This window comes from Hetaerina americana, unplaced genomic scaffold (genome assembly GCF_022747635.1).
Source record: "Hetaerina americana unplaced genomic scaffold, ioHetAmer1.1.p SCAF_1, whole genome shotgun sequence".
NCBI classification, from domain to species: domain Eukaryota; kingdom Metazoa; phylum Arthropoda; class Insecta; order Odonata; family Calopterygidae; genus Hetaerina; species Hetaerina americana.
The window spans coordinates 13,642,376-13,658,906 of NW_027286069.1; the positions used below are offsets into that span (position 1 = coordinate 13,642,376).

Consider the following 16,531-nt stretch of genomic DNA (forward strand, 5'->3'; position numbering starts at 1 on the left):
TGTGATGAACAGCATTTTCATAAGATTTATTACCATAATACTGTGTTACATTAGGAAAAATGCCTTCTGAGTGGAAACCAATAGCAGTGTGGGCTACTTTCATGATTTCCAATACAAGGCCATTTTAATGAAGAACAGTTACATTATAATTATGTCATGGTTGGATAAACCAGATGGCATTAATTTATTTAATGGAACAAAAACATTTCAGATATTGCCAATCAGATATGTTGAGCTATGGTGCCCTGACTCATAGTGTAACAAAAATTACATGGATTACAAAATGTTGCTCCCCCATAGAGCATGAGATTCAGGCTAGGGACCTCTTTCCCACACTGCATTTTCTTAAAAAAATCATATGAGATTGCAAGGTATGATAAAAGTAATTTTTAACATCCTAATATGAATGATGTGAACACAACCACTTCCAATGAGAAAGGTTGGTGGAACACAGGCATAATTGAGAGGAAAATATACATATTAGTAAGGCAATGTTTCTCTTTCCTGCCTAATCTATTAATATTAAAGCTGCACTCCCTTTTTCTGATATTATAGTAGATGTATTAAAAACAAATGAACTTACTTGGACTTGTATGATTATCACAGACAAGAGTTCAAAAGCTTGTGAAGCAATGAGAAATCAAAATTCTCACTGTTATTTTTTAGTTCTCTGATCTCCAGGAACTGCACACACAAATATTCATTGCACAATAAAATAATGACAAATGAACCTACACAGTGCATTGAAACACGCATCTCTTACTTACTTAAATTAAGACCTTTCAATTTTGATGAAAAAATATAACAATACTGTGTTGGAAGATAAAAAACATATACTTGTCTACAGTATTCAACAAAAAAATTTTAAAAAACACAATTGACATTATACTTATGCACAATCGCATTTTTACTTCCCTACATTGTGAAAAATACTGTGCTCTTTTTTTTAAACATTCACGGCAGTTCGCGCCGACCTTTCTCCTCGGATTCACAAATTGAAAAAGAAGAAAACAAACTCTACTTCGTCACATTATCACAGCATAGAAGTGAATAAGGAGCCACCACATTACTCTGTGGGCCGTGGACATTTTTGAATACTCTCTCTCTCTTTCGTTATCACACACATACATTAATATTACTCACTACTATTTACACGACCCGCAAAAAATGGGTGGACAGATCTTCATTGTTGTGTGTTTTGTGACAGGGAAAAGTGGGAAATGGGGAGCTGGATAAGCTGTATAGAGCTTAAGTGGGGGAGGGGAGATAAAATGGGGGAAGGGATATGTGGCATGTAAACCACTTTTCACATCATAAAACATGGAAACAGCAAAATCACTACAATGAGTCAACATCTTGAGGCAATGAGGAAAAACAAATTACAATAGATTTAGAGAAACGTTTTAGGGAACTACCATGAGGGTGGAGATATAGATTATGGATACAACTTATTTTAAATGACAATGAAAATGTAACAAAATTATAACAAATCTCAATATTTAGGACAAAATTATTGGTACATTACAACCAGTTTAGAAAGATTATACACCATAAACATTAAATCTCAACCACTAGCTACAAGTATCGCGGCTTACCAAAGGGTTAAAATCGCCCGCGATTTCCTTTAATAACTACCCACCACATGAAAAGTTGATAATACGAGGGAAAGTTAAAAATAGCAAGAAAAAGGTATGAGAAAGGGATCTTCCCCAAACCAAAGCCAAAGAGAGAGTGACGCGACCCTCCATTCCCCAAAATTCCCTTGGGATGATCAATGACCCAAATGTGAACCACTTTTTGAAACCACTCATTACTCACGGCATTCACTCACACTTAGCCCAACGCTTTTAAGATCACACACACTTTCAAGAGAAAGGCAAGATATTACAAACACTTTACTTTCCTACCCAATTTCAGGACAAGAAAGATGGTCAAAAGGAACCACTTGAAATTTGATTCTTTTAATGTGCAATCATCACAGCATTCCTGGACAAAAACTTCTTCCCCTAAATTTGAATGCCGACCAATCAGAGGCTTAGACTGAACTTCTTAGGCTTTGATAAATCTAATTATACCCAAAAAAACACAATGACAGCACTTAAAAATCTCTAATAGCAAACATTCCATGAGAACAATATTTATCGTATGACATAAGAATAACTAATTCTTAAACAGGTATTTAAATATAAAAGTGGTTCAAGGGGAAAGACAGGAATGATAATCATTAAAACAATTTTCCTCTAATCAGATGAAATATGAAGTCTGGGATGGAGGGAATATTTGTAATAGCATATTGGCTACACATTTATGAACTGTGCCATTAAAGGCATTATACTCTATTTATCAGAAAAATTGTTATATAGAAATCGGTGAGCATTAGGGAATACATCTCTTCAAAAGTAAAATAATGACAAAAGTGCATGGGAATTAAATTAATGGCTTTGCGATCTGCATAAGACAATGAGGGCCAGATAGGCATATAAAGAGCAAACCATAAGGACGTGTACTTTTCCCAGTGGCAGTGGTAGGTGAAATTCGGCACTAACAGAGGCCACTTTTCGCTTGGGTATCCTTTTTAAACATGTACTGAAATATATATAATCGAATAAAGAATCATCTTTGTCTGAGGTAAAACCCAAGCAGTTATGCATATAACGCCCATTCATACACACATACACACACTCATCCAAAGGATTTTAAATACAAAAAATAAAGCTTCAAGCACTCTAGAACAGTCTTGCCTCTTTTTCAAAGGGAGACCGAATAAAACTATTTCATGACCTGACATACAGTATTTTTTGTACATTGAAACTCTTTCAGGTTTAAGAATCTCTAATTCATTCTGGAGGAGAAACCCTAGTATGAGAGCACATAACAGGCACTCAGGCTAGCCCAAGTGCCACAAAATATATTTAACAGATCTTTTAAGTTCAGACGTACATGGCCTAAGTAAGTCTTTGTGGATCAGTGCCGATATTCCATCAACCGTGAGAGGCAAAGTGCAAAATTCAATCCAAAGCCACTAAGAATTGGCCCTCAAATTAATTATACCATGCATCAGCTCTACATAGAGACATCCAGGTACAATCACGATGTATGTACCTTGGGTACTACTACTTAGTAGCACCATGACATTTGGTGCTCTACAATATCACATAATAGAAAGGAACAAGAAAATTTTCATTAATTCATATAATGCAGTCTTATGATTGATAAGCATAAGAGTAACTCCTGAAAAATATTACATTGACTTTGGAGGCAAAAATAACAAAAAAACCCTCAAATGCATTTAAATGGAAAAATAATACATACGCTAAATTACACGGAAACAGAGGGAAGTTTTTCGAGTTTATATTGAGGCTAAACATTTTAATACCTACGAAACCCTTTGAGCATTTCCTTCCAAAATGGCCAGCACTGAATCAAAGCTGCTGTAAATCCACCCAGGAAAGAATTGTTTAAGGAAAGCCCACACTAACCAGTTTTTGAAAGTTGTAAATTTTGGTCCGTCACAAGAGACAAAGGGATTCCTAGTATGCTTGCCTCAGAACATATATGGGGTTAAAGTCTACCCCACCAACACCTAGGGGGTTTGGTATAATCAAGGGTTTACATATTTGGAAAACATACAGGTACAGAGCAGAAGACCATTAGCAGTAATATTTTTTATAGCTGGGGCAAAAATCCACACATGAAGCTTCCAATTTTTAAATATTATTACATAAATATTAAATGCTTTCAAGATTCAAAACTAATAATTTATATGCCATGCATGATAAACAGAGCAATCAACTTACTAAATTTTCACAGGTCTTGAGCTCAGTACTAGCAATTTCTAATTACTCACAAGCAGGAGACAAAACAATTAAAAAAAGTGCCCCAGCTACTCAAAGAGAGTTTACTGCTGTACAGCTGCAGCATGGCCATATGCTGTGTAGCCATAGCCCATTTGTGGATGGTGATGGGCTGGATGATATTGCCCATATGCCACAACATTTTGGTAAGCACATGGGGCAGGTGGAGGCTGCCTCATTTGCGGGGGTGGGATGTGGTGTGGGTGGCCATTGGTGGGATGACCACTGGTAGGGTGGCCATTAGATGGATGCCCATTGGTGGAGTGACCATTGGTAGGACGTCCGGGTTGACGAATGTGTTGACCCTGTCTTTGTGGAGGAGGAATAGTAGACCCTGCCGTCGGAGGAGGTCGGTTATTTGCAATGAACTCATTTCCCCTTGGAGGCTGTGACTGTGGCTCTCTTGGCTGCTGGACTTGCTCTCTAGGTGCATATTTGAGAGCCTGCTGCAACGTTCTTGGAATTGGTGGAGCTTGTTGCTGCTGCGGGAACCCTCCAAAAGCATTGTGATAACTGTTTGCAAATCCTGGATTTGGGTAGCCATTATTACCAAAACCACCATAGCCATTTGGAAAGCCATTTCCAAAGTTGCTGTTGAATGTTGTCCTACAACCAAAACAATATTGAAATAAAAATAAACAACATTTTAAATTGCGATGAATAGAATACAAAGGTGAATAAACTTCCCAGAAATATGGATATCTACTACTAACTGTGCATTAAGGCACAGAGCAAAAAGTTGTTAATCAGCTTTTAAAAAACTGACGGAGGACAGGAACTATAAAAGAATAAAGATAGGGAGATTGGATTAATTTCTACATAGAGTTGAAAGAGTTTAATGCAAAATATTTGGGACCAATCCAAATATTTCTTGTTAGCCAAATTTTGTGCAAAATGAATTCATGCCAAAATGCCAATTTGAGACTAAGGAAAGAATGCACATATTCTAGTACCTTGACAAATATATACCTGTGATGTTCAACACTTTATTTAATTAATTATTTTTTTATTAAAATAATTTATTAACTCACCTAATTATTCAACAGGTGATTTCAACAATTTAAAAAAATTATAAATATTTCTTAATTCATCTAATGGATACTATAAATTTGAAATTCTTACTTTATAAAGTGCCCTTTAAACTTTGCCTACCAGAAAACTGCAATTTATAAATGCTAAGGTATTTTCATTGCGGCTATGCAAAAAATGCCAATTTGGTTAGCCTAAATAATGCTGTTGGTGGAAAATCCTGCAAGTACACAGGGCAAATTGAAAGTTTTTCTCAAGCCATGGATAACTTTCTGTGATTCCCAGAATTGCAAATGCTATTCTATTTCTCACCGTAATCCACTCCAACCATCCAGAATCAGACTTAAAATCAATTCAAAACCCTCACTAAAAAGTGCCATCCACTGACACTGGACCAGAAAATTAGACAATAGCTCATTATGGGCTATCGTCAGTTAAAACTAAGCCATTAGCTCTGTGCCCAAATCATGGTGCCTGTAGGCAATGCCAAACTGGTGGAAATTGCTTTTCTCGCACAACGATCATTAAAGTTTATTTTTGATTATTTTTCATAAGTGTTGACAAAATTGATATTTTTCTTCAAACTAGGTGCAAATGTACAATTCTGCAACTATCACCAAAGTTAACTGCAACTTATGGAGCTGAATGTTTTCATTTAGTGGAAATGAATTCATATTTCGCAAATGAGCAGCCATTTTCAAAAAAGGTAATAATGTTTTACTTGCATTTCAGTTCACACCTTAACATTGACCAAACAACTGCATTGTTAGCAGAATCCTTTAAAATTCACACTCTTCACTTAGAAGATGGAAACAGCCAAGATTCATAAGACAAAAAGGCAATGAAAAGAACATTTTCAAGAACATATTACCAGCTGTCAGAGGAATTTAGGTAAAAAATGGGCTGTTGCTAACTGTCAGAGACCTGACCATGTGACAGTAGAGGGATCGGTAGGTTAGAAGTATTTTATCAATATAACGGGAAAAATAATGCTATTTCTGACAAATGGCTAAACACAAAAGTTAAATTCCTTTTTAAGAAGGGGGTTCAAGCAAAGAATGAGAACTATAGAGGCACAAGTACAATCAATGCTGCATTCAAAATTTAAGCTGCAACTAACAACAACAAAATTTGACTATTAATGGAAGCAGTAATAACAGAGAAACAAACTAGGTTTAGAAAGTTTGCTCCATCAGAGAAAATGTTTTTGCCATTTAAAAGATAAGATAAACTAACACACATATATATTTTGGAATTTCAAAAAGCCACTTTAGGGCATACAAAAATTTAATATGAACGCATTAATAGATGGCATACTCCACAACAACAGTATAAGACAAAAGGATGAAACCTAAATCATTGATTTGTACATAAATATAAAGCAATTAGTTTTACTTAGGAAAAAAAAGCATTTTTAAACACCTGCTTTATACTTGAGGACTTCAAAATTTAATTACATAAACAAGAACTACCACCTAAAAATCATCCACCTGTTTATACTTGGACTTCAAAATTTAACCATGTAAACAAGCACTAACATGTAAAAAATAAAAAATAGACCTTTCATTGGAGTGATAGACAAAAAGTTTACCAAGAAGTCAAACCTATCCTGCTTTGTTAATACCTTACAAAATCACAGCAAGTCATGCAAAAGTGCAATGCAGTATAATCTCCACAGTAGAGTGATCTTAAAAACACTTAGCCTTCTTCCAAACAAAAAGGGCTGGAAAACAAGTATCCTTTTGAAAAATAAATTACTTTTTTCAACAGATTACTGCAGCAATAAAAATAAAAATTTAAAAAGCACAAACTAATCCATTAATCAGGAATTTTTAGCGATTGACCAAATAAATGGAAACAAAATAAGAAAACCAACCTGCTCTAAGACCTATCAACATTACCATGAATTTGAAAAACAGAAAGAATATTGAAAAATATTGGATTATCATTTTGAAATCAATAATGAATCACTATTTCCACAAGACATTGTCTCACAGGTCTCAACTAATTAACAATCAACCCTAAGCAGTCTACTTCAAAATGTATCACAATGATTAAAGTAATATCCAATACATACCCATTTCCCAAATTTCCATTTGGTATAGGCCTTGGTGGACCTCCATTTCGTTGGTTACCTCCTCGGCCTTGTGGAGTTGAAACCCATGGCACCGTTCGCTTGGGTTGCTGCTGTTGCTGCTGTGTGGGGCCCTGTGGTCCAGAATCCCATCGATTACTGCCCAAATTGGTATTCCTTCCACCACGGTTTCCATTGCTTGGTGCTGAGCCTCCTCGGATGCCATTGGCAAAACCACATGGAATTATATTGCTACCACCCCCAACATGTCCATTGGTGATTATTCCATTATGGCCATTGGTGTTATTGTTCCAGCGTCCTCGTCCTGTTGGTGGGGCAATCGCCATTTCAGAGAAGAGAGTGGTGCAGCGGTGCAGAGAAGCAGGTCCTATGGAGCACGAGGGTGTTAAAAATGCAGGGCTCAACTACATCCAAACAGAAAAAAACCCAACAAACTGAAAAGGGTGACTTAATAATTCCATGGTGGAGGTAAAGGCAAAATAAAAATTTCTTTATCATTGAATACACACTAAAAGCATTGAAGAAACCATAAACACAACTAACAATCAGTGACAACAGCTATTGAAGCAGCAAGCAGGATTAAAATACCAACATCAGGGTGTCCAGGGTTACCATTTGCAAAACACTGTATTTCTTAGTTTTTCTCAAATAATGCATGGATGAATTATCATGCAAAGACATATCATTTATAACACACAAATACTTTGTGAGTATAAATAAATATTTTGACAAGACACCCACTCTGAAAAAAATACGGTAACTATTTAGGAAGATGATCAGAGCAATAAGGAAATCCGATAACAATGGGAGGCTTTATAAGGCACTAAATTAGCCTACAGTTGCATGAGAAATTGTTAATTAAGTCTTAAATGTAACAGAAGGGCTGTACATTGCCGATTATTTGTGATGATAACAATGCAATTGTTGAGGATATGCACCAAGATTTTAGCCTCAATGAATTTTTTTCTTCAGTCGGTAAGTTCTGAATTAAAAAATAATTATGTTTAAGGAATTATTAATGTGCCCAAGCATAATATCTAAGTTTCACATGTTTGAAATTCATAATTATTAACTTTGAATTTACAAACAAATCAACATTCATGGGAGTAATTGTTGACTCTCAGCTCAATTGGGATCACACAAACATTTTTAGAAGAAAAACATCAGTGCAGAGGTTGTCAACCAATGCTCCACAAGAACATTTTGCAATCCACAGAGACTGTAGTCATTAATGCTTTTAATATTTATTCAACTGTAGAATTACATTATGATCTGCCTTCATGAAACTGACATAAGACCACTGACAACATTTCATGAATGAGATGCCCACATAGATAGTAAAAAATCCATTTTAAGAGGCTTGGAAAATTCAATATTGGGGTTTAGTGGTCCATGAGGTCCACTGCTTTAGTTGACCCAATTTCAATACTTAGGCACACTTTTAATATTAAAGTTAAATTAATGATATGCTATGCTAAATTTGAATCAATATCTTTAGGACTATGTTGATAGCATATGCCTGACCAACAGAAAATAATAATAAACAAACATTATATTGAACGATAAGGCTCATCTCCAAAAGTGCATGATATTTTAAAGTGGAAAAAAATATTATTAGACCTATGTTTAATGCTGGAATAGAGCTCACTGTAAGCCACTATTAAGAAAATTAAGTACATTACAAGTGCCACATTTATGACTCAGATGACACTAAAAGAAGTAATTACCTCCATTAAAATACACAATTATACAATATCCTTTCATGATTTATATTGAGAGAATGATGATATAGTACATATATAGCTTTCATCAAACTTTTTTTTTTTTAATGTGTTGTTATGATTCTCAGATTAATTACAAACGATCATTTCTTTTAGCCCCACCTGCTATCCATTAATGTATTTGTGTGCCTTTTAATATCCATTTTTTGTTGAATATGAAATATTCTCCAGCCCCATTTTGCAAATAATTTGGATAAATGAAATACATTACTATCACTAATAAATTGAATTTAACTTTTATGCAACATTGAAATATAATTAAGGATTTTACTTCTAATTTTCACTCAAAATTAAAGGATATATGAAAACAGTTCAAAACAAATGCATAAATCTAAGTTTGCATTAGCCATAATCTCGGAATAAAGTCTTTGTGGAACTTTTTCATTGTATGCTATTTTTAATTAATTTTATAATATTGGATTAATCATTAAGTAATTTATTTAAGTTTGAATAATATCAATGCTGGTTTAGCAGAATGAGTGAATTGCAAGCAAATTTCAATGTATAATGTCTATTGTACGATAAGCTATTTTTATTTCATACACCAATGCCACATACACAGAACATTAAAAATGCTGATAAAAATCAGGCGCAATTACTTCATTTCCATATAAATATGGAAAAAGAAATCAGGCTGGATTTAAGAGTTTTTAAAAAATAAATGTGTATTCCCAATTTTAGTGAAGTTCTTCCTCCCTTTTAATGGTACTCTATTAAGACGACCATGATTAAAACTAATGTTTATAAAATGTTTGAGAGCTGCTGTATGAATCTGAATCAGTATTCTGTCAGCCACAATACTCCTATACCCCTAATCTCACTGAGTACTAATTTGGGCATGATGCAGAAGATTCAAAACAATTCTAAATTGAAGTAGTCAGAACACTTTTACGCAATTTTTGGTCCAATTCTTCGAAAAAGATCTTTATTGAGTTTATGAAGTTTTAAGATAAAATTAATAACGAAGGCTGTTTATTGAGCACACATCTGTATCTCTTGAAGGAATCAATATGTATTCAAGCACTGGCAGTATATTTATCACTTCCTTTAGTTTATAGTGAAAAATTTATCAGGTTCTGCAAAGATTTACAGGTATGGCCAGGGAAAGTTTACCAAACACACATTTCATTTTATTGTTTTGGCACTCTGCACATTTATCTTTTGTTTAAAGCCATTTAAAGTAAAATTTATCGTAAGAAATTTGTGCCATACATTTACAAGTCCCTGTATTTCATATTGGGACATGGTGGTCCAGTGGGTTAAGCATTGGACTACTGACTGGAAGGTACAGGAACACCTTTTGGTACCCTCACCATTACCTGAGGCATGTGATTTTACTGGTACCTGGTCTTCCTGAAAAACCATATGTGGCAAAGGGAAAGGAATTGGCCCCTGATGAGTGAATTTTACATTTACTTATCAAACCAACCTTCAGGTTGAAAATTGTGGTTTATTTAAGTCATACACAAAACTTTCAGAGTCCAATATCCAACATTAGAGGTTCCATGACCGCCTAAAAAAACCTCGCATTTTGTAATATTCAACCAATTGAGAGTTTAATAGGGTAATCAAGACCACAATTAACATAGTCTAGTACAGTGGAACCTCATTATAAGAGCGTAATCCATTCCGCAATCTTTCTTGTAAAGTGAAATCCTTGTCCAGTGAAACATTTTCCGTATAAATTGATGTAAAATACGATAATGCATTCCATGCGGAAAAAAAATAATTATATATAAGGGTTATTCAAAGAAAATTATGCGCATAATGTTTAGGATTGTGGATCACATTCTCCTTTTTTTCCAAAACAGGATGAAGCAACCAGGAATGCAAACTTGATTTGTAAAAGCAAAAATAATCGAAATAAATTGTTTCTTATCTACAACATGTACATGATTCCTTTTTATGGGAAAGTCTTCTTGAGAAATTTATTTTCACCATTACTTCAAAATTTGGTAGAAATGCGACTAAGAATCATCGTTAAATATATTTATGGCATAGGTCGACACTACCTTATTAGGGTGATGTCTCATACACATGGTACGATGCATAAGTTTTTCATGACCTCCACATCTCATTTAGCCTGCTGTTTTGGACTTAACAGTTCTTGAAGGCTCGTGGAGTTTCTGAATGGTATAAAGGCAAAGGTTTGATTTAAAAATTACCACTTGCATTTGTGCAAAATAGCAGCATGAGACGACCTTTCACTGCCTTGAGGACGAGCAATGCATTCTCTTCTTCTGTTATGTGCACAAATTTAGGGTTACTTCGGCATCTTCCTCAAGAGAAAAGTCTTTTCACAATCAAAAACATATTGCAGCAGGAACCCCCCGAATGTATAACCTTTAGTAGCAATCGATTAACTTCTCTGCTGCCTTTGACTCAGAACTTGGTGCTTCACCATGCCTCGCAAAGATGTGGATGAGAGTTTTTGTTGTTAATTCCACGAACTACTCATAGCTCCCCTAAAATATGTCCAGCTGTTGATGATCCTGACACCACATTAATGATGTCAGCAAAAATCACTTTCCTCTTTTCACAAATTATATTCTCGTTAATGGTATCACATTGCAATTGCTTTTCGTTAATGCATACGAGAAGCACCATTTCAACATCATTGATAATAAGTAACCATTGCATAGATACTCGTCTCTCTATTTGAAACCTCTATCTTCCGTCTTGTCCATGTTCTTGAAGAAAAGGTCAATTGTTGACGTCGAAAGATTGTTGATTTGCATACTAGACCATGCATGCTCACACCTTTCCTGATTTTCAAAGATTTTACTTCTCATTCCTACTGTTTTTTCATTTTTATTCTCCTATGGCTTTCTTCTTACAAATTTTTCTTTGAGGTCAATTTTAAAACTATGAACAATATTTTTCTTGAACTGTGCACAAAAAATTCACTAATAATATATTTGAACACAAGTTTGGAAAAATGTGTGATCACAACTGATGAAAAGATTTTAGTGGAATGAGTGCTGTAGACAAACTGCAGTAGCAGGCGCAGAATGAATCCAGGAATAACCCTCTCCCAGTCACATGTTATGCGAAAAGTCACTCTTTAAGTGAGCCATGTTTGGGACCAATATTTTTGCTTGTTATGCGAATTACTTGCAGTGCGAGGAGCTTGTTAAGCCAGGCTCAACTGTATATCTATAGGAATCTCTCAGATTCACATCTTCTTTATTAAAAGACTATCTTATTGGCTGGCTCACTGATGCTAGTCTATTAGGTCCTCTAGAGCATTCTTTCTCATTAATTGTTTTTATATTGATCATTAAACCCAATTATCACATGTTGGTCCACTTACAGCTGAAATACTAACAATGCAGTGGAAGTCAAGCACTATTAATGGCTGTTTACAACTCTGTCTATGTTCTGTGATTTTTTATGCCTTCTCTTTCTGAGCTACCGTCTTCTCGCTTAAAAAGATGCAACTTTAAAACATTCCAGAAAAATATTACTCTGTCCTAACTCTACTTTGCACCTGATACTTCCTTCACCCGAAGGGTCATTGGCTGTTTTCAGGAGAAATCTGATTATTGCAAAAACACTGATGCATGAGAAACAAACAGCATCGTATATCATAAGTTGGCAAACTGAGGAAGGTTAATTTGTAAAATCTGAGATGTTCCCTCAGAATGGTCACAGTGAATGAAAAATTCTTTCATGACAACTATTGCACCATAAGTTGACCATAAAAACCTTATTTCTCACTTTCATTTGAAATCCAATCAGAAAAAAGATCAAAAGTCAAAAACCCTTCTTCCTCGACAGTGTACCAAACAAAGCAGACACCTTTTTGTGGCATTGGCAATTGGGGTGACTGGTCACTGGATAGCTATTGTCACCTTGAAAGATTAGCCCTGCATTAAGTTAGTCGGCCAGTGGCATTTCACAAATACAGAATGAAAAAAATCACAATGGTTCCCACAATTTAAGGTTAAGATTAAAATGCAGTGATTGAACAGATCATTTGCCTTGACCGGAACCCAGTCTAGGTGAATAACTTCTAAACTGTGAAATTCTTGCATTTTACTGGAAATTATAATAAGACTCCATTAAGGTAACAGCTCCTGCATCTACAGTTGTTTGAATTTGACATGGTTAAAAGAGGCTGTCTGTATCCAACTGTAATAAAGTCATTATTAGTTCATGTAGACTATTGAACTAGAAAAAAGAAGTTACTTGTACTGGTGGCCTGCACCTCATTATTGTGAGATAATATCAGAAACGGGATGCCTTATTAGAGAGTGCATATACAGCATGTCATTGCTTAAGAGTGCTAGGGGAAAATTTTGAAATAAACAATATGCTTGTAGCTCATGGAACCAGATATGCATTTCAATTTACTTATTCTAAACAGGAGGTTAAGTCTTGTGATTCTGATTGGGCATTGCCCTTGGCTTTGAATTGTGCAATATTTTGAATAGAGAGGAATCATAATACCAAGATTTTACTGCAATGTTATTCTTGATAAGGTTTTGTTGGTTTGCTCAAATAGGAGTTTCAATCAAACATGAAGGGGCTCATCACTGCATTTTTGGGCCGGTTCAGATTATTTACAAGATATATTCAATTTGAAGAGGAAAAATACACTTAGTGTACAAACATGAATAAGAAATTTTTCAGACCCCTTTTGAATTTCCCATTTTCAAAAGAGAAAAAAGACATGCCATTTCACAGTTTTCAAAAATCTGGACACCCTAATAATGGAATTATAGAAATAACAGAAAACAAATTAAGGATATCTCCAGCCTAAATATGGATTAACTCCATAAAAGCATTTGCTCTAGAGGATACTTTAGAGACATATGTACCAATTAAAGAAAAAGAAAAGAAAAACAAATTAAGAAATAGACATATAACATAAACATTAAATTCTGATGGGTAATCAAAACCCATTAAATATAATACACATTTGCAAGACAAAATAGAGTTAAATACACCAATAAACTTCCATTCTTCAAAAACATAATTCAAGCAATAGAAATAGATTGTGTACGCTGTCATGCATGGCCTCAACTACTTATCACTAAGTTAAAATTTGATGCCATTAGATATAATTTTAAGGCACTCAAGCCTGAAAAATGTCGCAACTTATTAAATTCTGGAGCAACATTATATGAATTATGAATCATATTGCCATACAATGGACCTTCTCACATTTACATGTATATGTTTGGCACACCTTTACTCATGATGCATGCTTCCTTCTGCCACAAAAGACCGCTTCCGTTATAATAATAATTCAAATGTACACAGAGAACAGAATATTGTTTAACTTCTGCCTAGTTGCTACGAGAATTAGGCACAATTCCACCTCACCTAGGCACAAATAATAACATTCCGCTCAAATGTATACCATAGGTGGAAAATTATGGCTAATGTACTTAAAACACTATATCACAATCCTTAACATTCGAGTGTCATTATAGAGATGATGGCCTGGAGCAAGATATCGCTGGCTATTCCCTCCATTCTTTAGTTGAATCTGGGAAGAACTCGTGACTGTTTTCATTCAATATTTGAAATTCAATGAAACCAGAAATTATTGATTTCCAATCACATGATTTCAACTACCATAATGTGCCCCTGGAAGTCTTCACAGCATTTTCACTGACATCTTAGTGTACAACCAGAAAATAATTTAAGTTGGAATGACATTACCAGTTATCTTAAACCCTGAGAGAAGCTGCCTCCATCTTGTATAAAATAGAGCGATAACCTCAAGGGGATTTCCCTTAATTAACACTCGTGTTGTTCAACAGTTGCCTCTTGATAATAATGCAAAGAATAATCACACCATTATAAAAACCAAATATGTAGCGTTTTTGAGTTTTCCACCTGAGTTTTGAGCATACTCGCTAAACTCTACATTTATTCTACTAACTGACAACTTGATCAGTAACTGACTGAGTTTTTTTAATTTCTTGCAATAATATCTGACTATTGTTGACAATATTCAATAAATTCATAATTATGAGCAGACTATTACATTTTGTTGGTGATTACGCATATTTTTCACCAACTGATGATAAATAACTGCTACGTTCCTGATTAAAATTAGATGGGCTTCTGTCAACCTTATATTCATCTTGGATTAGATGGGAAATAACTTTGACGATATTCTAGCCTCAGCAAGGAGTTTCTTTAGTCGTTGTTCTAAAATGAAATGCTCTCAGATGCTGAGTCATTCACTGCCTCAAATGACTCTTCATGTTCCCTCAACCTAATTGGTCGTTTGTTTTTCTACATAGCTTGAGTTACAGGCACACTGAATAGCATTCACCCCTTCCCTTTTAGAAAGGTCAAATACCATCCTTCAAATATGACAGTGGACCTCTAATATTCTTACTGCATCAAATTTGGTCCCAATCACTTTTCATGAGCTAAGAAATAGGAAGGCAGTTGTTCCTGAAATATACATATCTGTGAAGGTATATCTGTGAAGACAATACGTTTAATCTTGGATTTCAAGTTATTGCCTTCAGTTACATTCATTAAAAACTATTTCTCATGAATGAAATACCAACCCACACAATCTGATTTTATATATTATTAGTGGAATGCTAAATTTCATTTTTAATGTTCTCATTATCTAATACCTACCTGTATAACAGAACCAACATATAAAGGAGAAGCAATGAAACATTTTCTAGGATTACTTTGTCAGCTTGTTAAGGTGTTTGTGAAATTCTTCAAGAGGATTACTTCTGTGTAAGCAAATAAATGTGTCACCCACAAACCGAAGCTAGCATGATGGCTTTAAATGACTACATCAACTGAATTTATGGATACTACAGTATCCTTTTGATGTTTCTTCATGTACAAACATGGAAACAGATGACCTTAACATATGCAGTGAAAACTAATATTGGGAGCCCTCCTCGGAATTTTCAGAGGTGCGACAAAATAAGGAATCCAAGCAGAAATGTAGGTAAAAAAACAGGTCACCACATGCAATAGTTAACCACATCTCTGCCAAGCTTTCAAAAGCAGTCAAAAATTTGACTGTGTCACATGATATCCACCAGATAAGCATAGGTGCTTAGTATAAAACCTTAATAACTTACATATATAACGCCACATGCTTTGCTGAAAGGTCTTGCCGAGAACCCACCATCAGAAGTCACTTATTGAGAGCTCAATGCAAGCAGTGATGATGGATATGGTTCCCAGATAACAAACAAGTCAGCACTGTGGCAAAGCCATCTGTTATAGGTGCTAATCGTTATGATTTGGTAGTGAAAAGGGCTCTAACAAAATTGTAGAAAAAAAGGAAAATAACTTAATTTTTATTTGATATTCAGGTTAACTTGGGGTCATAAATATCTCAATATGCTCATCAATAATAACCAATAACTATGATATCTGATCTTATACAAACTATATTTATGGAACTCAGAAATGTTCTCCCCAGCTAAACTTATGTTTTCTCAAATAAAACTTAATATAATAACTTCAACAGTAAAATTCTCCTGAATTGCTTTCACTACATACGTTGCATTCCATGTTTTACATGAAGTATATTTATTCAAATGTGTGACTGCTATTGCTACATTTTTCAAAATTTTTGTCATAAAATTGTTCTTATCAATAGAACTTGCAGTCAACATTCAGTCAAGTATTGATTTTACACATGTCAATTCATGTGAAATGTGGTGGACCAGTTTGTAAGAACTTCATTCCCTCTTATCCTTCCTTCCCATTTGAGTGCATATCCATTCCTCTAAAAGTGGATGAAACAGCTCCCGAGTGCTATATCT

General features: G+C 34.7%; 1 protein-coding gene across 6 annotated transcripts in view; it reads right to left on the reverse strand.

The window, feature by feature from the left end:
- The window catches only part of LOC139688508 (uncharacterized), a 39,215-nt gene continuing 22,684 nt past the window's right edge, over positions 1–16,531 (reverse strand). For 5 of the 6 annotated variants that reach the window (XM_071586049.1, XM_071586027.1, XM_071586059.1 and 2 more), the window contains 2 exons: positions 6,961–7,345; positions 1–4,460 (listed from right to left, as the gene is read on the reverse strand). In XM_071586049.1, the coding sequence (XP_071442150.1) occupies positions 3,899–4,460; positions 6,961–7,345 (947 nt within the window). In that variant the 3' untranslated portion in view covers positions 1–3,898. The remainder of the gene's footprint in view (positions 4,461–6,960; positions 7,346–16,531) is intronic. The other variant, XM_071586039.1, reaches the window with a different exon arrangement.